The 23,655-nt window shown below is 50.9% G+C and overlaps 1 protein-coding gene across 1 annotated transcript; it reads left to right on the plus strand.

Moving 5' to 3' along the window:
- Positions 1 to 1,109: 1,109 nt before the first annotated feature.
- LOC307122991 (uncharacterized protein) lies at positions 1,110 to 23,181 on the plus strand (the record flags this gene model as incomplete). Its single annotated transcript, XM_079811357.1, has 7 exons — positions 1,110 to 1,492; positions 1,584 to 1,718; positions 1,936 to 2,140; positions 3,565 to 3,853; positions 10,630 to 11,232; positions 18,967 to 20,129; positions 21,055 to 23,181. 7 exons carry the CDS (start codon positions 1,110 to 1,112, stop codon positions 23,179 to 23,181), a joined length of 4,905 nt encoding a protein of 1,634 aa, XP_079667483.1.
- Positions 23,182 to 23,655: the final 474 nt, after the last annotated feature.

Here is a 23,655-nt window from a genome sequence, read left to right on the forward strand (position 1 = left end):
ACGAGCGTGCCTCCCATGGAGCTTCCGCTCCCATCTACCGAGATGAGCAGGTGGAACAAGAAAGTGAGAGACTTCCGGACATCAAACAGAGCGCCTTTAAAGCGGTGGCCCAACCCACAATCAGCAACCAGCGGACGCAGCGCGGCCTCTAGGGGAAACAGAAGGAACAGCAGCAACACAAACGCAACAAAGCAGCATAAACACCGTTCACTTCACTCTTTAGCGTAACAGTTTGTTTACACGTGAATTGCTGTCAACACTTGACTGAAGATGTGTCTGAAATCAAATTTTTTCTGGTGTTACATGAATGTGATTGGCTAGCGTATGTGCTAGGTTATTTCCATAAAGGCGACGCATGTGTTGCCGCTTGAACAGCGCCAGTGTGGGTCCATACAACGGACCCACAATACATGACGTCACCCATTCAAAGTAAATGAGTAATGTTAAAGGAGACACCCCTCGTGAAGGCCACGTCCTTCTTGGGGATGAGAAAATAGCGGCTGTAAAAGCCCGACTTGCTGCGGTCAGTGGCCACGTTCTTCTAATAGAAGGAGCTTAGTGTATACTTTTTCCTCTGTGCCGTTGACTGTGGTGAGGGCATCTGTGGCAGAGCTGTGGATGTATGTTGTGCAGATTCTGTATGGGCGCATCCCAGGCAGGTGGCACACTCCAAGTGCTTGTCAGACTGAGACTGCATTCATGAATCGTGGGTGGTTTATGTTCTCTTATGAGAGCATGACCATGTCGGTGTGTTGTTTGTCTTGCCTTTTTCTTATTACACTGTAATCAGATTCAGAATTAACAGCTATGCTTTCCGGGTGGCTGGGGCTCTTAATGCACAAGGGTAGTTCTGAGCTGAGGTTGAGCTGCGTACAGTGACTGACCATATTTAAAGTCAAGTGCTGGCCCTCGGCCAGACAATGTCCACCTTGGTGGTCCAGAAGTACCCCCTGGCTAAACCTTGTAGAGGTGCGAGACGTTGCCAAAGTACTCTTTCTCGATGCTCCCATGTCACAAGGTGGGGTTTTTTGGCAACACTGTTGATGATTGTGCCCAACAGTCCTCTACAGTTCAGAATCAGGCTGAGGTAGTTAAGAGCTTTTCCCAACATGATTAGAGTACCTTGTGGGCTGCACCGCAGTCTGCTCGTCGCCAAGGGCGATGCCTCACCGCTCTCAGTCCCCTCTTCTCAGCGGAGTGAAGACAACAGTGTGCAATGCTATGCCTCTTTGCTTTCGTTCCCTGCCGAGGAAGGATTTGAGGAAGACAGTGTGCAACACCACAAAGCCTCTACGCTCTTGTCCCCTCCTTCAGTTGCCAGTGGACAGCAAGGTTTGGCTCAAGATCGCCACCGGGCCTTCTCACGCACCCTCTGTCCCCCTATGGAAGCAGATTGGTGTAGCACTGCACACCTAGACTCCACTTCAGGATGCTATGCCTCCCGAAGCTGGTCCCTGCCTTCCTCAGGGGTAGGGCAGCGGCCCTACTGCGGGTAAGTCTGTGGTGCGGGGGGGCTCTTTGGTGCAGTTCATGGAAGCCTGGCTAGCGCTTCTGAGACCATCCCGCTGGCTCACCACCATCAGGATTAGTTATGTGATTAAGTTCAAGGGCATCCACTTCACTTCTGTGTGGATCAGCGATGCCCCTTTCTTGCGGAAAGAGATCAAAGACCTACTGGAAAAGGATGTGATCAAGCTGGTCCCTCCAGCCGATATGAGGTCAGGGTTCTACAGCCCCTACTTCATTATACCCAAGAAATGCAGTGGGTTACGACCAATCTGGGGTCTGCACAAGCTCCTGTTCAAGAAGCACATTTTCAAATGCATCCATCCCCAAGATTGGTTGGCAGCGATCGACCTGAAGGGCGTGTATAATTTTACCTCTGCGCTTTGCTTTTGAGGGTCAGGCATATCTGTACAAAGTCCTTCCCTTCAGGCTGGCCCTGTCGCCCAGCGTCTTCACGAAGGTCGTGGAGGCAGCCATTGTTCCGTTGAAAGAACCTGGCCTTCACATCCTCAACTACCTTGATGACTGGCTCATAGCTCACTCGAAAGAACAGCGAACACAGGGAGAGTGTTGGGACTTCAGGTCAACTGAGACAAGAACAAACTCTCCCCTTTGCAGAGGATCTCTTATCTTGGTATGGAGCTGGACTGTTGAATTCGTTCAGAGGCAGGACAGCGGTCCCACTGAAACACTTTCAGAGGCTCCTGGGGCATATGGCAGGCGCAGCCGCAGTAACGCCACTCAGGATGCTCCATATGAGACTGCTTCAACACTGGATCATGGCCAAGTCCTGAGATGGCGTGGCAGAGCGCTCCATCAGACTGTGATTTCCTTCCTGCAAGATGGGTTGGATTAAAGGCTGCCTGTCGCCCTCCACCCTCAAAGTGTATGTTGCCATGATTGCCGCACATCACGATGCAGCTGAAGGTAAGTCACTAGGAAAGCATGATCTGATCGTCAGGTTCCTTAAGGGTGCAAAAAGGTTAAATCCTCCTCATCCGCACTCCGTACCCTCTTGGGACCTGTCTCTGGTGCACAGGGCACTTCAGAGGCCTCCCTTTAAGCCTTTGCAGTCTGTGAAATTGAAGATCATGTTGGTTAAGACAATCCTCCTTGTAGCATTGGCCTCGATCAAGTGGGTAGGGGAAACCAGGCCTAACACTTGTATGCATTGAGGAACCTGTGCTAGGATGGGTTTCCATTCCCTGAAGGAGGGAACGAAGACGTACATCCAGTCGCCATGGTTGCTGTACCATCACTGTGCCGTGTCACTAGCTCAGTTCCTCAGCGAAAAGCCAATTTCCATATTTATACCCACGCTGCGAGGGCGGAATGCGTGATGGAAAGTTTGCATGCCAATGTTCATTGCCTAGTTCAGTTTCACCCAAATTGGATTGGGCTCTTAAGCGAGATCCCATTTCATCAGATCATCTCTGACATATGTCTCCGTTCCCTCCTTACCATATGTACTATACGTTACGTATGGTAACCATAAAGGAGGGTTACCATACGTAACCGAGGCGTTTTCCCCATAAACATCAGCAACTGAAACAATGTGAAAATACAGAGACTGGTGACCTTGTTCAAAGCCTTGTTTGGCCTTGTTTCCCCTCCAAAAAGTTAGAGAGGCTTTTGGGCCTCATGACAGCGGCCTTTAGCCAGTTATTCTGCTGGGTCTGCTCCATATGTGACCACGCCAACATTGGCTAAAAGCCATGGTCACGTTCCGATCATGGCGTATGGGCCAGCACATCCTCAAAATGACCCACGGCTGTGTCAGAGCCCTGTATCAGCTGGGGATAGAACTGGGATCAGTTTCCAGAAGGAAGGTGGTCATAACGGACGCTTCCAACATGGGTCGGGGCCCACTGTGCACCAGCAGGCTGGCCTTCGGTGTCAGGACAGCCCCTATGAATGATCGGTTGGCACATCAACTGCCTCGAGATGATGCCGGTATTTCTGGCCTTCCAATCAGAGTCGTCCTGGTCCGATGGGGCAGCATGACAGTGGTTGCATATATAGACCACCAAGGGTTCTCAGGTCTTGCCCTCTGTGCAGACTGGTGGGCCATCTTCTCCTATGGGCACAGCGAAACCTTCGTTCTGTGAAGGCATCGCATGTGCCAGGCTCCATGAATACAAAAGCAGACATGCTGTCTCACAGCAGCCTGTCTCCAGGGGAATGGAGATTCCACCCCCAGATGGTCAGCACAATATGGCGCATCTTCAGTCAGAGGATGTGGATCTCTTCACATCAGAAAATAATTCCTATTGCCTGATTTACTTCTCGGAAAACGATGCCATGGCTCCTTGGCTCCCTCCTGTAGCCCTGCTTCCTCAGGTCATCAGTCAGATTAGGGAGGACAATGTGCAGTTCTTCTGGTGGCACCATGCCAGCAGAACCAGCCTTGGTTCCTGGAAATGACTCAGCTGCTATCAGCAGCCCCTTGGCAAATACTACTGAGGAGGGACCTCTGACCTCTCCCAAGCAGGGGGGGTTGGAACCTGTATGTGTGGCCCCTTGACGGGAACTCTCAGGTCTCCCCAAGGGCTTATACAAACAATTTCAGGTGATAGGGCCCCTTCTACCAAGTGCCTTTATGCCCAGAAATGGTCTATTTTCTCAAGCTGGTGTTTAGCTCGGAGACCCGGCTAATTGCAAAATCACGCCTATCCTCACTTTCTTACTGGAGCTGCTGGACAGTGGATGAACCCCCTCCATGCTCAAAGCATATGTAGCAGCCATAGTGGCGAACCATACCCCAATGACTGGCCAGTTAGTAGGGAAACATGACCTAGTCGTACTGGAGCTGCTGGACAGTGGATGAACCCCCTCCACGATATGGCATTCCCTTTCTTGTGGGCTGAAATGCCATTTTGCAACAGATGTTAACAAATCAGGCTTCAGTATTCTTAGAGTTTTCCCCATAAGCGTCAACAACTGTTGCAGTGCTCGTTAGTTACCACATTCATTTTTTACTTATACATGTTACTGTAATAAGAGTCAAATTTAATTTATGACTTTTGTTTCATTCGGTGACTGTTCCTTCTCCCATGAAAAAATGGCTCAAAAGTGAGCTTCCTATCAGTACGCTTTTATATACACTGTAAATAAGATAATTTGTTGAGTCACCTTAAAAAACTGCTACCCTGTTGCCTTGCAATTTCATGTTAACAAACATAATAATTAAAGAGAAAACAGCCACTGTTTTAGTGAAAATAGAGCAAATGAAACAATTGGGGCAAGTGTGAGCTTTCTCAATGCCCAGGTCACAAAACGTCTCGGTTACGTATGGTAACCCTCGTTCCCTGAAGGAGGGAATGGAGACGTACGTCGGTATTACCAACAAATTGGGATCACTTCAGAGAGCCCCTATCAGCTTCGAGAACTAAGAACAGGCCAATGAACAATTGGCGTGCGAGATTTGCATCTCGCGCTCCGCCCCGCGCCGCGGGTATAAACAGGAAGCGAGAGCATCGCACTGACGTTTTTCACTGAGGAGCCGAACTAGTGACTCGGCCATGCAGTGATGGAAGGAACTGTGGCGACGGGACGTACGTCTCCGTTCCCTCCTTCAGGGAACGAGGGTTACCATACGTAACCGAGACGTTCCCTTTCAGTCGTCACTACGACGTACGTCGGTATTACCGACGAATTAGGATCCCTATGGAAAACGCCACAGTTACTACCACTACCAGCGCCCAGCGAGAGCCCCTCAGACCCCGTTCTGATGCGGGCGGGGAGATTCACGCAGGGAGAGTCACACTGCTGATCCGCAAGACCCATTCAGAAGACTGATTGGATAACCCTGGGAAAGCGTGCCCGAAGGACGCTGCGGGAGCCACGTCATGCCCAGAGGGAGTTACCATGTGGAAAGAATACGTATGGGCTGGCCGTGGGCAGCTCAACATACGAAGTCCCAGAGGCGGCCCCGGCCTTTTACAGGCGGGGGACGACACCGTACTGAGACGGCAGAGAAACTCTGCCAAGGGAAAGACACGAGCTCACCGTAGGGAGCTGTACCGTGGAGAATACACGTATGGGACCGCCGTAGGGGTCACGACATACGGACCCAGTCTGACACAAGTTCCACCAATGCATACAAGTGCCAGACCTGGCGTCGGATGCTCCGCCACATCCGACTGCCGAGGGGTGTGGAGGACTCAACAGGGTTCGCCAATCCTGGGGAACTCGACTGGAGAAATAGGCGCACGAATCCGTTCCAGGGGGAAGGGAATGGCGCAGCAAGCCGACACTTAGAACGGGCACTTCAGTGAAGCTGACTATGGGAAGCGAGCACACGAGAAGCCACCGGCTCTACACGTAGGCTATAAAACCTAGCGAACGTATTAGGTGTCGCCCAGCCCGCAGCTCTACAAATGTCTGTCAGCGAGGCGCCACGAGCCAACGCCCAGGAAGAGGCTACACCCCTGGTGGAGTGAGCTCTAACCCCGAGCGGGCAGGGCACGTCTTGGGACTCATACGCCAAGACGATGGCATCCACTATCCAGTGGGCCATCCTCTGCTTGGAGACAGCCTTTCCCTTCTGCTGTCCTCCGTAACAGACGAAGAGCTGCTCTGAGGTCCTAAAGCTTTGCGTTCTGTCAACATAGACGCGCAGAGCGCGAACTGGACAGAGAAAAGCTTGGGCTGGGTCTGCCTCCTCCGAAGGCAGCGCTTGCAGGCTCACCACTTGGTCCCGGAAGGGAGTAGTGGGAACCTTCGGCACGTATCCAGGCCGGGGTCTCAGGGTCACCTGAGAGTCACCCGGCCCGAACTCCAGGCACGATTCGTTGACCGAAAATGCCTGCAGGTCCCCTATCCTCTTAACTGAGGCCAATGCAATCAGGAGGATTGTCTTTAGAGACAAGATCTTAAGCTCTACTGACTGTAAAGGCTCAAAGGGCGCCCTCTGCAGTGCGGTCAGCACCAGAGTCAAGTCCCAAGAGGGTATAGAGGAGGGGCGAGGAGGATTTAGTCTCCTCGCTCCCCTCAGGAACCTGACGATCAGATCGTGCTTGCCTAAGGACTCACCATTAACGAGGTCATGGTTTGCGGCGATAGCGGCAACATATACCTTGAGGGTGGAGGGAGACAGCATTCGCTCCAACCCGTCTTGAAGGAAAGATAGCACAGATCCGACCGAACACTTTCGGGGGTCTTCTCGGCGAGAAGAGCACCAATCGACGAACAGGTTCCACTTCAGCGCATATAGCCGTCTCGTAGAGGGGGCTCTGGCGGAAGCGATGGTGTCGACTACCGCTTGCGGTAGGTCACCTAGAACCTCCGCGTCCCGTCCAGGGACCAGACATGGAGTTTCCAGAGGTCTGGACGTGGGTGCCATAGGGTGCCTAGTCTCTGAGTTAGGAGGTCCTGCCTCAGAGGAATGGGCCAAGGAGGTGCTGTCGCGAGGAGCACTAGTTCCGGGAACCACGTCCTGTTGGGCCAGTACGGAGCTACCAAGAGGAGTTGCTCCTCGTCCTCCCTGACCTTGCACAGTGTCTGTGCAAGAAGGCTCACTGGGGGAAACGCATATTTGCGCTGAGCCCGGGGCCAGCTGTGTGCCAGTGCATCCGTGCCGAGGGTCCCCTCGGTCAGGGAATAAAATAACTGGCAGTGGGTCGTGTCGGGGGCGGCAAACAGATCGATCTGTGCCGCCCCAAAGCGACTCCAGATCAGCTGGACCACCTGGGGGTGGAGTCGCCACTCTCCGGGGAGCACTGGCAACCGTGACAGCTCGTCGGCTGCACGATTGAGCAGGCCCGGAATGTGAATAGCACGAAGGGACCTCAGATGCTTCTGACTCCACAGGAGGAGATGGCGGGCGAGTTGGGACAAACGGCGGGAGCGTAGATCACCCTGTTTGTTGATGTACGCAACGGCCGTCGTGCTGTCCGTCCAGACCAGAACGTGCTTGTCTTTGAGCGACCCCTTGAGGCGGCTGAGAGCAAGACGAACTGCCAGCAACTCCAGGCAATTGATATGCCATTGCAGTTGGGGCCCCGTCCACAGACCCGATACTGCAAGCCCGTTGTACGTGGCACCCCAGCCCGTGGGTGAGGCATCCGTGGAGACAACATGATGCCTGGACACTTGTTCTAGAGGCATTCCTGCCCGTAGAAATGAAGGGTCCGACCACGGGCTGAGGGTTTGGCGGCATATCGGCGTCACTTGGACACGGAGGGACCCGCTGTGCCACGGCCATCTCGGGACTCTGTCGTGTGGCCAGTGCTGAAGCGGTCTCATATGGAGCAGCCCTAGCGGCGTTACTGCGGCTGCTGCTGCCATATGCCCCAGGAGCCTCTGAAAATGTTTCAGTGGGACCACTGTACTGCGTTTGAGCGTACTCAAGCAGCTCAAAACCGACTGGACGCGCTCCTCAGTGAGGCGCGCTGTCATGGCGACTGAGTCGATCTCCATCCCGAGAAAAGAGATCCTCTGTACGGGACAGAGTTTGCTCTTCTCCCAGTTGACCCGAAGACCCAAACGGCTGAGGTGCCGAAGTACCATGTCCCTGTGTTCGCACAACTGCTCCCGTGACTGGGCAAGAATCAGCCAGTCATCGAGATAGTTGAGGATGCGAACACCACGCTCTCTCATGGGAGCAATGGCCGCCTCCGCGACTTTCGTGAAGACACGGGGCGACAGGGACAGCCCTTTGTACTGATATGCCCATCCGTCGAAAGCAAAGCGTAGAAACGGTCTGTGTCGAGGGAGAATCGAGACATGAAAGTACGCGTCCTTCAGGTCGATCGCTGCAAACCAATCTTGGGGACGGATGCACCTGAAGATGCGTTTGTTTGTTAGCATTCTGAACGGCATCCTGTGGAGGGAGCGGTTCAAGTAACGCAGGTCCAAGATCGGCCGTAACCCGCCGCCTTTCTTGGGTACAATGAAGTACGGACTGTAGAACCCGGACTTCATATCGGCTGGAGGGACCGGCTCTATCGCGTCCTTCGCCAATAGGACAGCGATCTCCGCCTGAAGCACCGGGGCGCCCTCCTTCGGTATAGATGTGAAGTGGACACCCCTGAACTTCGGGGGACGCCGGGCGAACTGAATCGCATAGCCGAGTCTGATGGTGCGGATGAGCCAGCGAGACGGGCTGGGAAGCGCTAGCCAGGCCTCCAGAGACCGAACAAGCGGGATCATCGGCACCACAGACGTACCCGGAGCGGGGCAGCGCAGCGGAACGCAGGGGCCCCAGGACGACATGGGAGTGGTCCGTGCAGGGGTCTGGGTCTGACACACGACCTGCATCCGCTGAGGGGACGGGCGAGCGTGGGGAGGCACATTGTGTGCGTCCGCACAACCAGCGCCCCCTATTGGCGAGGGGAGAGGTGTCTGAGGGGTACGAGGCATGGTAGCGTCGCATACCGCCAGACGCGCTCTCTTGGCACCCAGAGATGTTGGAAACTGCTCTTTTATTGATAATTTGGGTACCACTGGCACTGGGGCCAGTGGCGGAACAGACAAACAAATAGTTTCCCCCCGGCCCTCCTCCGGGGGAAGGAGTGGTGCTGCAGCCATCTCCTGAAGAGCAGTTTCCTCCATCTCTGGGCGGCCCGTCTCAGGGTCTCTTACGACGGCGCTTGCCACCTGGCTTGGCTGCGGCCTGAGCGGGCTGGACGTTCTTCCCGCGGCCGGCTCCACGCCCACAGCCGGCTGGAGGCTGCTGCTGGGCTGGGGCGGGAGCGGAGACGGCCGCAGGAGGACGTCCTCGGCGACGGGCAGGCGGAGGTGCTGCGGCCGGCGGCTGGGTGGTAGCAGCGGGCCGCCGGTGCAGGATGTGTTTAATGGCCTCCGTCTGCTTCTGGGCGGCCGAGAATTGCTGGGCGAAATTCTCGACCGCGTCGCCGAACAACCCGGCCGATGAAATGGGGGAGTCCAGGAACCGGTTCTTATCAGTCTCCCTCATGTCGGCCAGGTTGAGCCAGAGATGCCGTTCCTGGACCACTAAGGTGGACATCGCCTGACCAACGGAACGGGCGGTAACTTTCGTCGCCCGGAGGGCGAGGTCTGTCGCCGCCCGGAGCTCCCGGAGGAGCTCTGGGTCAGACCTACCCTCGTGCATGTCCATGAGTGCTTGGGCCTGGTGCACCTGAAGCAACGCCATGGCATGCAAGGCAGACGCGGCCTGTCCGCAGGACCTGTAGGCCGTCGCAGAGGGAACGACCACATCCAGAAACGCACGGGTGGAATGACATCTTGAGAAAGACGCAGTGTCACACCCGTGTTGCTCTCTTTGTGAGGAAACGCTCTTTTAAGAGAGTGCTGAAGCACCCAGGGAGACCGCGGCAACACACAGGGAATAGTGCAGCCTGTGTTTGCACTCAATTCATGAAACGCCCACCGAAACCAACAGGTTGCTGTGATAACAGCAGTTGTCTCAATCTGCAGCTGAGTTCGCGGTCCTGCTGGAGAAGACGTCACACCAACACAACGTTCCTCTTTTTCCTCTTCTTAGTAGACTTGACAATCGCTGAATGAATCAGGAAGCAGTCTGTACTTCAAACGCCGTTCGGCTCCGAAGTGAATGACGTCAGTGCGATGCTCTCGCTTCCTGTTTATACCCGCGGCGCGGCGCGGGGCGGAGCGCGAGATTCAAATCTCGCACGCCAATTGTTCATTGGCCTGTTCTTAGTTCTCGAAGCTGATAGGGGCTCTCTGAAGTGATCCCAATTCGTCGGTAATACCGACGTACGTCGTAGTGACCGACTGAAAGGGAACAAAAGAGGTCAATTCAAATCCCCCTCTCACTTGTGGATTCTGGTCATTTCTTTCCAATAACTATGATGTTTGATTAAAACTCTCAAGATTAGCATTACAACATGCAACATATCACATGTGCTCTGTGTTATTGTGTGATGTGAGGATTGTGAATATTAAATATCTGATTCAACTATTTGCAGTGAGAGTTGTTCTGTTGGGGAAAAGCATGTCAGAAAATAGTAGAGTGGGGACGAGCAGCGTTTGACAGTGAATCTCCTCCAGATGTTGTAGAGAGAGTCGTAGGAAGATTGAAGGACAGTCATGTGACCATCATCAACAGTCCTCAGCTGCTCCAAGACAAACATCTCAGATAATCAGTTTGATCAGTTTTTAATGTTGTTCTTCTATCAGTTTCAGAGGGTGAGAAGCTGAATCTGGTCGTGTGCGGGAGTGACGGGCCATTAAAATCCTCCATATCAGAGCGGATCCTGCTGCAGACAGACAGAAGATCAGATGTGGAGCTTCATGGACGTCTGGTCAGTCTAGTGGAGCTTCCAGCTCTGTTCAACACTCGGCTCTCAGAGGAGGAAGTGATGCGTCAGACTCTCCGCTGTGTCTCTCTCTGTGATCCTGGAGTTCATGTTTTCCTCTTCATTATTACTAATGCTCCACTCAATAATGAAGACAAAGCAGAAATGGAGACAATCCAGAGGATATTCAGCTCAAGGATCAAGAAACACATGATGATCCTTATAATGCAGAATTCAGAGCATCAGACTGCAGAACTAAATGGAGAAACAAAGACTGTCATTGAGAGCTTTGGAGGACGACATTGTTTCTTTGGTCCCACCACACAAGTGCCTACATTGATGGAGAACGTTGAGCAGATGCTGAAAGAAAACAGACAAGAGTTTTTCTCCACAGAGACATTTTTTGATGTTCAGATGAAAAAACTGCTGCAATATGGAGAGAAGAAGAAGAAAATTCATCCACTAGAGACATATTTACTGTCAGGTAATGGCTAGAAAACTAGTTTGATTCATAAACTAAAGAAAACAAATTAAAAAAGTATATTAGAAAAAAAAAAAAAAGGATTAATTTTGGCTATTTACAAAACGTCTCAGGTTACGAATGTAACCATTGTTCCCTGAGAACAGGGAACGAGACGCTGCGTCAGCTTCGACGCTACGGGGAACGCCTCCAGCGTGACTGGTGCCTGAAATCACATTGAATCACGTCAATCCTATTGACCGGCGACAGCCTATGATGTCATCAAGGTGCGACCAGGAAGTATATAAGGGAGCCTTGCCAACATGACAGTATCTACTCGTCTGAAGGGACTGTTTTTCGGCAGGCAGGCCCTGCGGCATGGCACAGCGACGCAGCGTCTCGTTCCCTGTTCTCAGGGAACAATGGTTACATTCGTAACCTGAGACGTTCCCTTTCGAAAGGGAACTCGCGCTGCGTCAGCTTCGACGCTACGGGGAACGATATACCCACGCCGCCATGCCGACGGGAGTGCATGCCCAATGGCAGTGACAACTGTCAAGACAAGCAAATTCTGCTGAAATGCCTGAACCACTCCCCTTCTGGTCACGTTAGGCTGTCAGTGACAGCGCTCCCTACGGTCATAGCCCAAGCTATCGCCTGAGAAGGAAACCTTCACACACATGAGGTCCTTCCCAGGCCTTGCTCGAAGGCCTGGAACCAACCCATTCGACTTAGAAGGGGTTCCTTTAAGGGAGCGTGGCAAGGGAACTACGAGGGAACCCTATGCCAGTCACTATTCGGGAGATTATCACCGAATGCCACCAGGGAGACCTGACCAGGTGACCCAGTCTAGTATGGGACACGTAATACGGTCAACCCTGTCTGTACAGTACAGAGCCTCTGGTACTCGCCTCCGAAGAGACATCCCGCTAGGGTGCTGCAAGAAAGGGCAGCGTCACCGACTAGCCGGACCTCAGAGACGGGTTATCCCGGAGAGCAGCGCTCAGCGAAGTGCTTTCAAACCCTTGCTAGCGAGGGGAGTCAAGCCGCTCGATCCTCGGATCTACCAAGCACTTACTTTAAAACGTGCTTAGGAGGCCAAAGGCCTTATAGGCTGAATATATCGGGAGGGGCCCCTCGGGACCTACCACCAATAGATCAGCCCCAGGAGGCTGTAAGCTCACAACAGACCCTCGCTTGAGAGGAGCTCATAAGCCTGCCCGGTAGGCAACCATGCCGTAGGCCTACTATGAAGGTCCCGTCCTGTCGGGACCACATAGCCGCAGTGACACCTCGTCGTGCTAGGGTAAGAACACCGCCTTCAGGTCTCGCAAACGGCCAGAGGCCGGCGCCTGATAGCGGGTAGCCACTAGCTGTCAGCAAAAAGCCAGTTGTGTGTTCCCGCCTAGGGAACTCGTCCCCCAGGGAGGCCGAGAGAGGCCTCCACCTGGTAACCTGATAGACCGCTCGCGCATCCAAAGCAGCGCTCGTCCTCAGGAAGGCCAAACGGGCCTGATACCTGATCGCAGTCGTGCTAGCCCTCGAGGTAGCTGGGAAGACCAGGGACTCGCTTAATCAGGGAGGCCAAGCGGGCCTACCAACTGCAAGACATCGGGCACTCACAGCCAAGCTGAATGTGCTACTCATAGCACTTCAAGCTCACCACAGCGGCTGGGGACCGGGAGCTCGCTTTCAGGGAGGTACCATGCCTACCACCTGATAGCAAAAAGTGCCACTTATAGCACTTTACGCACACCACAGCGGCCGGGGAGCCGGCCTCTGCTCATTGGCTGGACTTATCCAGGAACCACGAGACCAGAGCGTGCCCTCAGAGGAGGCCACGTGGGCCTACTACTCCAAAGCGAATCCCCTCAGGGAAGCCCGTGCAGCTTTGCCTGATAGCAGCCCATGCTACGATCCGTTACCGAAACTGGGGACCGGGGAACGATTCCAGGGAGGCGCAATGCCTCCACCTGGTAGCAGAGCATGCCGTCCATAGCGCTTCACTAACCGTCTCACTCTCGCGCCTGAGAAACAGGGGCTCGTTTTCAGGGAGGCAACAATGCCTACCACCTGATAGCAGAGCACGCCACGCCTAGCGTTTTGTTTCGCTAGTCGTCTCAGCGCCTGAGAATCGGGAGCTCTCTTTCAGGGAGGCAACCATGCCTACCAACTGAAAGCAAAACGTGCTACTCGTAGCACTTCACGCTCATTGCCACAGTGACTGGGAACCAGGAGCTTGCTCTCAGGGAGGCCATAATGCCTACCAACCCGATAGCGGAGCATGCTACTCGTAGCACTTCGCGCTAATTGCCATAGTCGACCGGAAGCCGGGAGCTCGTCCTCAGGGAGGCAACAGTGCCTACCAACTGATAGCAGGACATGCTACTCGTAGCATTCCATGCTCATTGCTACGGCGACCGGGAACCGAGAGCTCGTCGTCAGGGAGGCCACAGAGCCTACCAACCAACGGCAGAATGTGCTTATCCATAGCGCTCCATGCTCATTACCACAGCGACCGGGAACCGTGAGCTCATCGTCAGGGAGGCCACCATGCCTACCACCTGATAGCAGAAGGTGCTACTCATAGCACTTCATGCTCACCGCCACAGTGGCTGGGAACCGGGAGTTTGCCTCCAGGGAGGTCACTCAGGGAGGCCGGATGAGGCCTACTACCTACTAACACTCGTGCTAGCCATCCAGTGACTGGGGCCCAGGAACGCCATCCGCAGAGGAGGTCAAGTGGGCCTGCTTACCCCACAGCAGGCCCATAGGGAGGCCCAGTAGCGCCTACCACCTATTTAGCAGCTCGTACCAGCCGTCGAGGGACTTAATGCCTATGGTGCCCCCTCAGGGGAGACCAAGCAGTGCCTGCTGACCACAGCAGGCTCTCAGGGAGGCCAGACAGGGCCTAACTCCTGAGCGAAGGTAACCCAGACTGGGAGCCTACCCCTCAGGGAGGCCTGGCAGGACCTACCCCCCCGAATAGGGGGTCTGCAGATTCCAAGGATCCTGCCGAGACTTTAAGAAGGCTGGCTGCTGCTACCTGGGCTGACGGCAGCTGTCTGCTGCTGACGAAGGCCTGGAAATCCAGTTAACACCTGGGGACTCATCCCCAGGGCCAATGACGGGTCACTGCTGACGTCGACACCAGTGGAGAAGAGCCTCCGAGACCCACTCGTGGGCCATAGTGTCGGGACTTTCCCGCAAGGAGGCCGGTTAACGCCTACTACCTGTCCTGAAGTCCAACTGCCCAGACCGTCCAAGCTGGCCACTCAGAGCCAGCTGGCTCCTATGCCCGCACCTGGGGCTGGCTCCATCCCAGAGGCAGCTAGGGACAACCTGCTTCGCCGTGTCCTAGGGCCCCCAGGACGGCGCAGTCTCTTGGGCAGTGCCTACAAACATGGACCTAATCACATTGCCAACAGCAGTGTACTCAGCAGAAGTGCTCAGCAAAGACCCTCTAAAGCGAGGGGAGTACAACTTACGTCACCTGCATCGGGGCGGCTGTCTTTCTTTCCATGCAGCGGCCAACCTTGATTGCGAGGGCGTCAGCCATTAGCAATGCTCGGGCCTCAGGGGAGCAGCCGACCAGAACCGTACAGACAGAAGGATTATCCGATGTTCTGCTCGACCCGGGCCCTAAAGGAGGTGAAGCAGAGACATAAAGCAAGGGAACAATATCACAGAAATGTGAAATCCACCGGCCGTACCATCCTCCAGGAAGAGGCCGGGGGCCGCCAGCAGATGGCGGCCACCAAGCTCCGAAAGGCGGAAACAGCAGATAAAGTCTAGTCGCAAACCGGCGAAAGACGCTTAATTCCACCCCACGACCACTGGCAAAGTCGCTGTCTCCTGCAACATCCTCGTCTGCATTACACGTGACCCCAGAACGCAGAGAAGGGGGCGGACCTTGGCCGGACGACTCTGTAACAGAGGAGGCTGAAACAAGGATGCATAAACAAGACCATGTTCTTAATTAAAAAGACAGGCCAGGGGCGAACATCTTTATTAAAAGGGGACGCGCCCATCCTTGACAAAGCCTAGGCCAAGTGGTGCGACATAGGTCCGCACTAGATCTACTCAGGGCCCGGGAAAGAAATATTATCACCTCTAATATTACACAATGAGGCCCCAAAAACCCCTTTCCCAAAGCCCCGCAGAGCTGGGCGCAGATCTCACTACAGCTCGTGCATTAGCGCGTACCCGGTCTTCAGCTACTTTTCACTTTACGCTAGGAAAAACACAGCTCGCCCCTTACACTACAAGCCCTCAGGCGAGAGCGCGATTCAGTTACCCAAACAATGGGGGAAATATAGCACGGAGAGGCAGCAAACTCTCTAGCAGAAAGTGAAGTATTCACACACAACCATCATAATGTTGCAAAGAAGATCGTTCTTAGCTTACTCACGGGGAGCTGCAGGCCCTGCGAAGATCCAGCGGCGATCCAAATTTCCCCAGAAAACCTCTCAGGCGAGCGAAGGTATAGGAGTTCTGAAAAACATAGTTTTGAAATGTTTCGCCCTCAGAGAGGGGGACTCACCAATCGCTCCCAGCGGTGCTTCCAGCCAGCCATAAGGCTAGTATCCGCCCGCCATCCTGAGGGGGGCGCTCTCACAACCAAGCCAGGCGGGCCGTCAGAATTCTTACATTTCTGCTCACCATGGGCCCACCGGCCTGATGTAAAGCGCCCGGGGAAAAACCAGAGGAAGGGAAGAGGCAGCGTTCACCTGCGTCCCCTCGGGGGCGGAGTCCGCTGCCTACGCTGTCCCGGTTGCCAGCTCCAGCTTCCTTCCTCTTTCCGTAGCGGGTGTCCCGCCTCCTCTGCGCCGTGGCTTTCCTCAGTGGGGGCGCTCGAGAGGCGACGCTGACTCGCTATTCCCGTCTCCAGCCCTCAGACTGGGACGGGCCGGGGACACCCGATTGCCTGGGCGCGGTCCCGGACCTCAGCGGAATGCATGTCCTGAATGCCGCCGAGCGCGCCTTCGCCTCCGAACTTTCCCACCACCGCCTCTACGGAGGTGCCGAAAAGTTCAGATGGCGAAACCGGGGCATCAGGGAGAAAGGATTTTTTCCCTCTCCCCGATGTCCAAACGGTTTAACCACAGATGTCTCTCCGTGGCCACCCTCGCCGCCATCGGCGCTATCTGTACGGTGGCCCGGAGAGCGAAAACCGCGGTCCGGCGCGAATCGACTACCGCCTCAGGGGGGTCCCACCCCCCTGATCGAGGTCCCTCAGCAGGTCCGCCTGATAAGCCTGCAACACAGCTGTGGTGTGCAAAGCCGCTGCAGCGCGACCCACTGACATGTACGCCCTGCCATTCAGGCGTTTAGACCGGCAGCGTGGGAGCCACAGTGTCGCCGGCCGCCCAGAGGCGAGATAAACATAACATCTCGTCCACGGGCGGCATCGACACATACCCAGCCAGGCAGTCCCCCGACATCAGCGACATCTAGCTCGCCGATGTCGACAGATGCGGGGCTGAGTATGGTTTCTTCCATTCCCTCGAGATCTGCTGATGGAGATCTGGAAGGAATGGAAGACTCCCAGGAGTTGGGAGGTCATGGGCGGAGAGAAACCGATCGTCCGAACTATTTGGACGCTCAGCCTTTCTCTTCACGCGCCGCAAAGGCAGCTGCAGTCTACCCGCAGCGCGTTCCATGACTTCCAGCAACTCCCGTACATGGGACAGGATGGTAAGAAAAGCTTCAGCATTTTTAACTGACTCACCCATCCTCTGCTCGAGTGGAAGAGCAGCAGACGAGGAGGAGGAACATAAATCCAGCTCCTTCCTCCGAGGTCCGCCTCTCGCGATCTGGATCGTCCTCAAGAACCATAACTGTCTCCAAGCGACGAGCCAGATCCATCTGGGAAGCGCTTTTGGTATTTAGACGCCGCTCAGCCTCAGCTCGAGCGTGGCCGTTCCCAGATGCTGAAACCTCTCCCCTCGAGAAGAGGTCCCACCGAGAGCGGAGCGTTTCCAGAGGACAACGCTCACAAATACTTTCACAAGAGGTTCGCAAACCTCTCATGCATGCTCTTCTCCCAGACAGTAAATGCAAAAGTGTGTGTGTATCCAAAGCGCAAGATACACATTCAAAACACACCTGCAGAAGTGGCGTTCTCAGCACACTTCATTGTTATCCTTCTTGTAGACGTTTCACGTGAAGACAGGCAAAACAGTCCCTGAAGACGAAAAAGATACTGTCATGTTGGCAAGGCTCCCTTATATACTTCCTGGTCGCACCTTGATGACATCATAGGCTGTCGCCGGTCAATAGGATTGACGTGATTCAATGTGATTTCAGGCACCAGTCACGCTGGAGGCGTTCCCCGTAGCGTCGAAGCTGACGCAGCGCGAGTTCCCTTTCGAAAGGGAACTACTACAATTCTTTGGAATTTTCTAATTTGATGTTTAAAAATAGAGTCTATAAAATTAACTAATTTAGTGTTGTTAAAATGCCCATATTATGATATTTTAAAGGCCCCTGATTTTGTTTGGTGGTATATATAACCCTCGTTCCCTGAAGGAGGGAACAGAGACGTCACGTCCGGGACCGTAGAATAGGAATCTTGCATGCCTGAGCCAATCTACTTCGAGTGCAACTAAACGAGCCAATGCTCATGCCACACAGCGCAGGTATAAATGAGGCACAGGTGCTTACATCAAATTAGATTTTTGCTGTGGAGCAGAGTAGTTGAACTGGCACCCCAGCAGGGTAAAGAGGACATGGTGACGGGAAGTGGCATCTCTGTTCCCTCCTTCAGGGAATGAGGGTTACATACATAACTGAGACGTTCCCATTCAGTCGGTCACTCCCGACGCCACGAATAGGAATCCCTACCAAAGCGCCATGGCCTCTGTCACGTTCCAGAGCCCCGTCTCATCAGGTAAGATAGCTCAGAAGGCTCACACAGAGAAGTCCATCACTGCTGTCCCACATGACCCGCTTAGTGTCTTATTGGATAACACTGGGAAAGCGTGCCCTTGTAGGAGGGAACGCTGCGGAACCCACATCGTACCCCGAAGGAGTTATGTGGAGTACAATGCTGAGCCGTAGCTCGTAATCGAGAGGGGGCTCCAGCCCCACTGAAGGGGGGCTCTCCCAAGGGAAAGACACAGGCTTCCATTTAGGAGTGACCATGGAAAAATATATGGAACATCGACTGAAGAGATCCACTTCCAAAAGGCAGGCTCAATCAGTTCCACTGTTTTGTAGAAAGTGATTTCAGGACGAACCATCCAACACTCCGCTCTGAAGCAAAAGCTAATTTGATGCAAGCACCTGTGCCTCATTTATACCTGCGCTGCGTGGCATGAGCAGCTAGTGCAATCATTGCATGCCAATATGCATTGGCTCGTTTAGTTACACTCAAAGTAGATTGGCTAGATTCCTATTTGTCGGTCCCCGGCGTGGCGTCAGGAGTGACCGACTGAATGGGAACACAAAATTATGTATTTTGAACACCCAGTAGAAAATCAATAATTAATCATACTGACAGGTTGTGATTCTGAGGAGCAAGCTGGTCCAAATTGAAGAAAATCTTAATTGAAGAAAATGTCTGAAGAGATGGTGTATCACTGAATTGCTCCACCAGTCCATAACTCTTTGGGTGTAGTTTTTGATCCATAACAGATGAAACATCACCAAACTAATTCAAATTGGCATTACACTTCAGGTGCAAAATTTTGCTTGCAATTTTTACTTCAGATGCTTTATTAAATTAAACATGTTGATGCACTTCCTCTTTTACAGATTCAGCAGAGAGTGAAGATGATCTGAGGATTGTGCTGCTGGGAAAAACTGGAGTTGGGAAAAGTGCAACAGGAAACACAATCTTAGGAAGAGTTGTGTTTAAGGCAGAATTATCCCACCAGTCAATAACTAAAGAGACTCAGAGAGAAACAGCTGAAACCAACGGCCGGCACATTGCTGTAATCGACACTCCAGGACTGTTTGATACTGAACTTACAAATGAGGAGATCCAGAGAGAAATCAGCAACTGCATCTCCATGATCCTGCCTGGACCGCACGTGTTCATCATTGTGCTCAATTTAGGACAACGATTCACTCAAGAAGAAGCAACATCAGTGAAGATCCTCCAAGAGACGTTTGGTCAAAACTCTTTGATGTTCACCATGGTGCTCTTCACCAGAGGAGATTTTCTGGAGAACAAAACCATTGAAGAGTTTATAGGAAAACCTGGATCTGCGATCAGAAACCTGATTGAAGCATGTGGAAACAGATACCATGTATTCAATAATAATCAGACTGGAGACCGAACACAGGTGTCTGATCTACTGGAGAAGATAGACGCCATGGTGAAAGCAAACGGAGGGAGTTTCTACTCATGTAAGAGATTCAGACAGATGGAAAGAAAAAAACAAGAACAACAGATAAAGATCCTGATGGAGAGTGTGGAGCAACTAAACAGAGAAAAAGAAGAACTGATGAACAAACTAGAAGAGAAAGAAAGAATGAAGGTAATAATGGAGGAAGAAAGACAGAATCATGATAAAGAGCGAAAGAGAAGGAAAGAGGAGGATAAAAAAAGAAGAGAAAGAGAGAAATGCATTTCTGATGAACAGATTCAGAGACTCGAGAGTAAAATGGATGGAATAATCAGAGAGAAAGAGAGAATAGAAAGAGAGAGACAAGAACAACTAGAGGATTTAGAAAAGAAACTGAAAGAAGATAGAAACATGAGAGAAGCTCAACAAACGACTTTCAATGAGAAACTGAAATTCATTGAAAAACAGCACAAAGAGGAACAAAAACATTTTGAAGAGAAAATGAAATATTATGAATGTTATGAAGATGAACTAAAGAGAAGACGAGTGGAGTGGAGAGAGGAATGTGAAAGAGAGAAAGAGAACATGATTAATAAGTTGTACACTGAAACTGATGATTCAATACAGGTGGGTGTTCATGTCACTTTTGCTCTTTCAAGTTTGTACTGTTAGGGAAAGTGTTTAGACCATTAAAGTCAGACAAGGAAAGTGATTTAGATCTTAAAGGTCCCCTTCTTCGCGATTCCATTGTTCAAACTTTAGTTAGTGTGTAATGTTGCTGTTAGAGCATAAATAATACCTGTAAAATTATAAAGCTCAAAGTTCAATGCCAAGCGAGATATTTTATTTAACAGAAGTTCCCTTTCAAAGCCTACAGCGAACGGCTGGCTTGGACTACATCCTGGTACTTCCTTCTTTAATTACGTCAGTAGAGCAGTAGAACAGACTAACCTCCGCCCACAAAGAAACGCGAAAAAGGGGGCGCGGTCTTGTTGCTGTCCCACGTGGAGAAGCGGACGGTCGCGTGGAGAAAAGGAACTGTTGCGTTGAGTGTGTTTATCGCCATGTCATCGAGACGCTGTTATTTTCATCCAGGAGTCAAATTACCTTTGTTTGGCTTTCCCAGGGACGCTGTAGAGATTATTGAACGCATACATCTCCCCGTTAAGAGGCGTGACCTTTCCAACGTGCGCTAAGCTGCTGTCAAATTACAACACAGGAACCGCTTTCACGTGCGCTAAGCTGTGGTCGAATCACAGCACAGGAACCGCTTGCACAATCAGAACTCGTTACGTGTTTCTGAATGAGGGACTTCATAGCACAAGGAAATCACCAGCCGTTTTTAGGACGGTGAGAACAGCGGTATACAGATAAGTAAATTGTGTGAAAAATACTGTGTTTTTTTACACGCGAAACATGAACACATGTTATATTGCACACTGTAAACACAATCAAAGCTTCAAAAAAACACGAAGAACAGGACCTTTAAGAAAACTATTCTTTCCCAAGTATTTGCCTATTGGATCATTTTTGTTGTTTTTTATTCCTAAAGAACAAAGCATACAGGAAACTGGAGACTAAATACAGCCATTGGACCTGGAGTCTTCGCAGTGCCATGATGGAAACTGAGAACAAACTACACAACAAAATAGAAAATGAAGCAATTCATGAGGTCGAGAAAACTGATCTTCAAAGAGAACTGAAGGAGACAAGTGAAGAAGTGGAGAAATCAATGTCTGAATTCTTTGAGAAAGACAAAGATAAAGATACACTGATTCAGTGGAAAACATCATTTGAAATCAAGGAGCTTCAGGAAAACATTGTGAGAGAAACAAAGAAGAAACTATATGAGATTCTTCAGCAGCGAGACCTGAAGAAAGAGATTGATGCTCAAAAGACACATCATGAAAACACTCTCTATGAAAAGAGCAAAAAACATGCCTTAAAACTCAAAGACAAAGAAAAGGATGAAGAAACACTCAAGAAAGAGTTTGATTTGTTTTGGAAACAGAGTGTGAAGAAGATCATCTCAGAAAATCCAATTAAAGACATTGACATAATGAAAGATGCTAGCGAGATCCAAAATGACACGTATGAAGGGCATCTCCCTGTAGACCACTGGGGGGAGAGAAGGGATATCTTTACTGTGCCAAATTATTTAGATTATGTAAATATAAAGAAATCCAGTGGATTTACAGGACTTTTGACAAATGCCATCAGAACAATTAAGAAAACGCGTGGTTACACTCTATCTAAAGAGGATCAAGCACAAATAAGATCCTTAATCACAGATGTTGTTCAGCAGACCGACAAAACAATTCAGTCATTTACAATTTCAAAGATGGGCTACAATATCAGCTACATCCAACAACTCATAGATTACATCAAGGCAAGATTAATGCAACATGAGGAAGGATCAGTGGAATATGAGTTCAAGAATGAATTCTTCATAGATTTGGTTTATTCCATCTGTAAGAGAGCAAACAAGATGATCACTGACCAACACATGATGTTCAGGGAAGCCAATAGTCCTGTAATATATGTTAAGAAGAAGAGAGCAGAGTACTATAGTATTTTCCAGAAATACTGTCATGGAGCAACATCAACTGCTGGTTTTGGTGAGATCATCTGTCAGAAACTGAAAGAGCCCATTGAGCAGAGCGTCTACAAGAAGACTGCCAGAGATCTGAAAGATGAAATGAGATCAAACTGCGAATCAATGAATGGAAACAGATCAAATCTGGAAAAACACATCCTGAAGACACTGGCAGAAGAGGAGGATTTTAACAAATTCATGAACTACATTCATTATCCCAGGGATCACTTCAAGAATTTCATCAGAGAGGAAGTCAGTCGGTACATCACACAGTTCAGTGTCAGTGTTTTACTCAAGATGAAGAAGAACATGAAACGCCTGCAGCAGAAGATCATGAAAGCAGCTCATGAATCTACTGAACATGTTCAAGAGAACAGAGGAGGTGTTGGTTTGTGGTTGAAGAGTTTCACACAGCGGCTCTCAGATGAGCTAATCTTCTCTGTAAAAGACCTCAGTGGAGTGAAATATGGCGATGTTGATGATTTCAACCTCCTAGAAGATGTGATAAGACAAGAACTTCCTGCTATAATGTCTGGCATCTGCAGTACATTCAATGCAGAGACATTTACATTAAATCTGGACTGTAAGTTCAGGCCAGATGAGATTCTGATTGATCACTTCTGTCAGTGCTGTTGGGTTCAGTGTCCGTTCTGTAAAGTCACCTGCACCAACACCATAGAAAACCATCACGGAGATCACAGTGTTCCTTTCCATCGTGTAAGAGGAATTAATGGCACATGTTACGAATTAACACAGAATCTCTGTGCTGATACTTGCACAGATTTATTGGGAAGTGATCAGCATTTTTACACATCAGGTGGAAGGTTTCCATATAAAGAATACAGAAGTGCAGGAGGGATTTATGCAAAGTGGAGCATAATTCCCACTGACTTCTTTGATCAGATGTACTGGAAGTGGTTTGTGTGCAGATTCCAGAAAGATCTGGAAAAATACTACAGTAAAACATTTGAGGGGCGTGATGAAATACCAGATGAATGGAGAAACTACTCAAAACAAGAAGCTATTGAGAGTTTAGATTATGGTTTACACTGGAATGGAGAGGATTTTTGCACCATCCTTTAGTAAGAAATTATTTTATTACAGTAAAACATTTGAGGGGCGTGATGAAATACCAGATGAATGGAGAAACTACTCAAAACAAGAAGCTATTGAGAGTTTAGATTATGGTTTACACTGGAATGGAGAGGATTTTTGCACCATCCTTTAGTAAGAAATTATTTTATATCACATTCATCAGAACGATAAAATATGAACTGATAAAGCTCAAAAATGTATATACACTAGGGGTTGAACAACTTCAGATTGTTTCGTCATTTATGTGATGATAGTCGAGTCGATGTCGACTAGTCGCTGATGACGTCATTAAAAAACAAATAACCCTGAACCTTGAGCTGAGACGCAAACGCAGGTTTTCTTGTGCACAGCGCTGCCCATAAGGTTATTGCTCTTACTACATAACAGCTTTTGTATCAGTTCTTTTGTCTTTGGGTTGTTATATTTCTCTCAGATTTCAGATTTTACTTGTTCTGAATCAGA

The sequence above is a fragment of the Gobio gobio genome, assembly GCF_949357685.1.
Source record: "Gobio gobio genome assembly, chromosome: 1".
Classification (NCBI taxonomy): Eukaryota; Metazoa; Chordata; class Actinopteri; order Cypriniformes; family Gobionidae; genus Gobio; species Gobio gobio.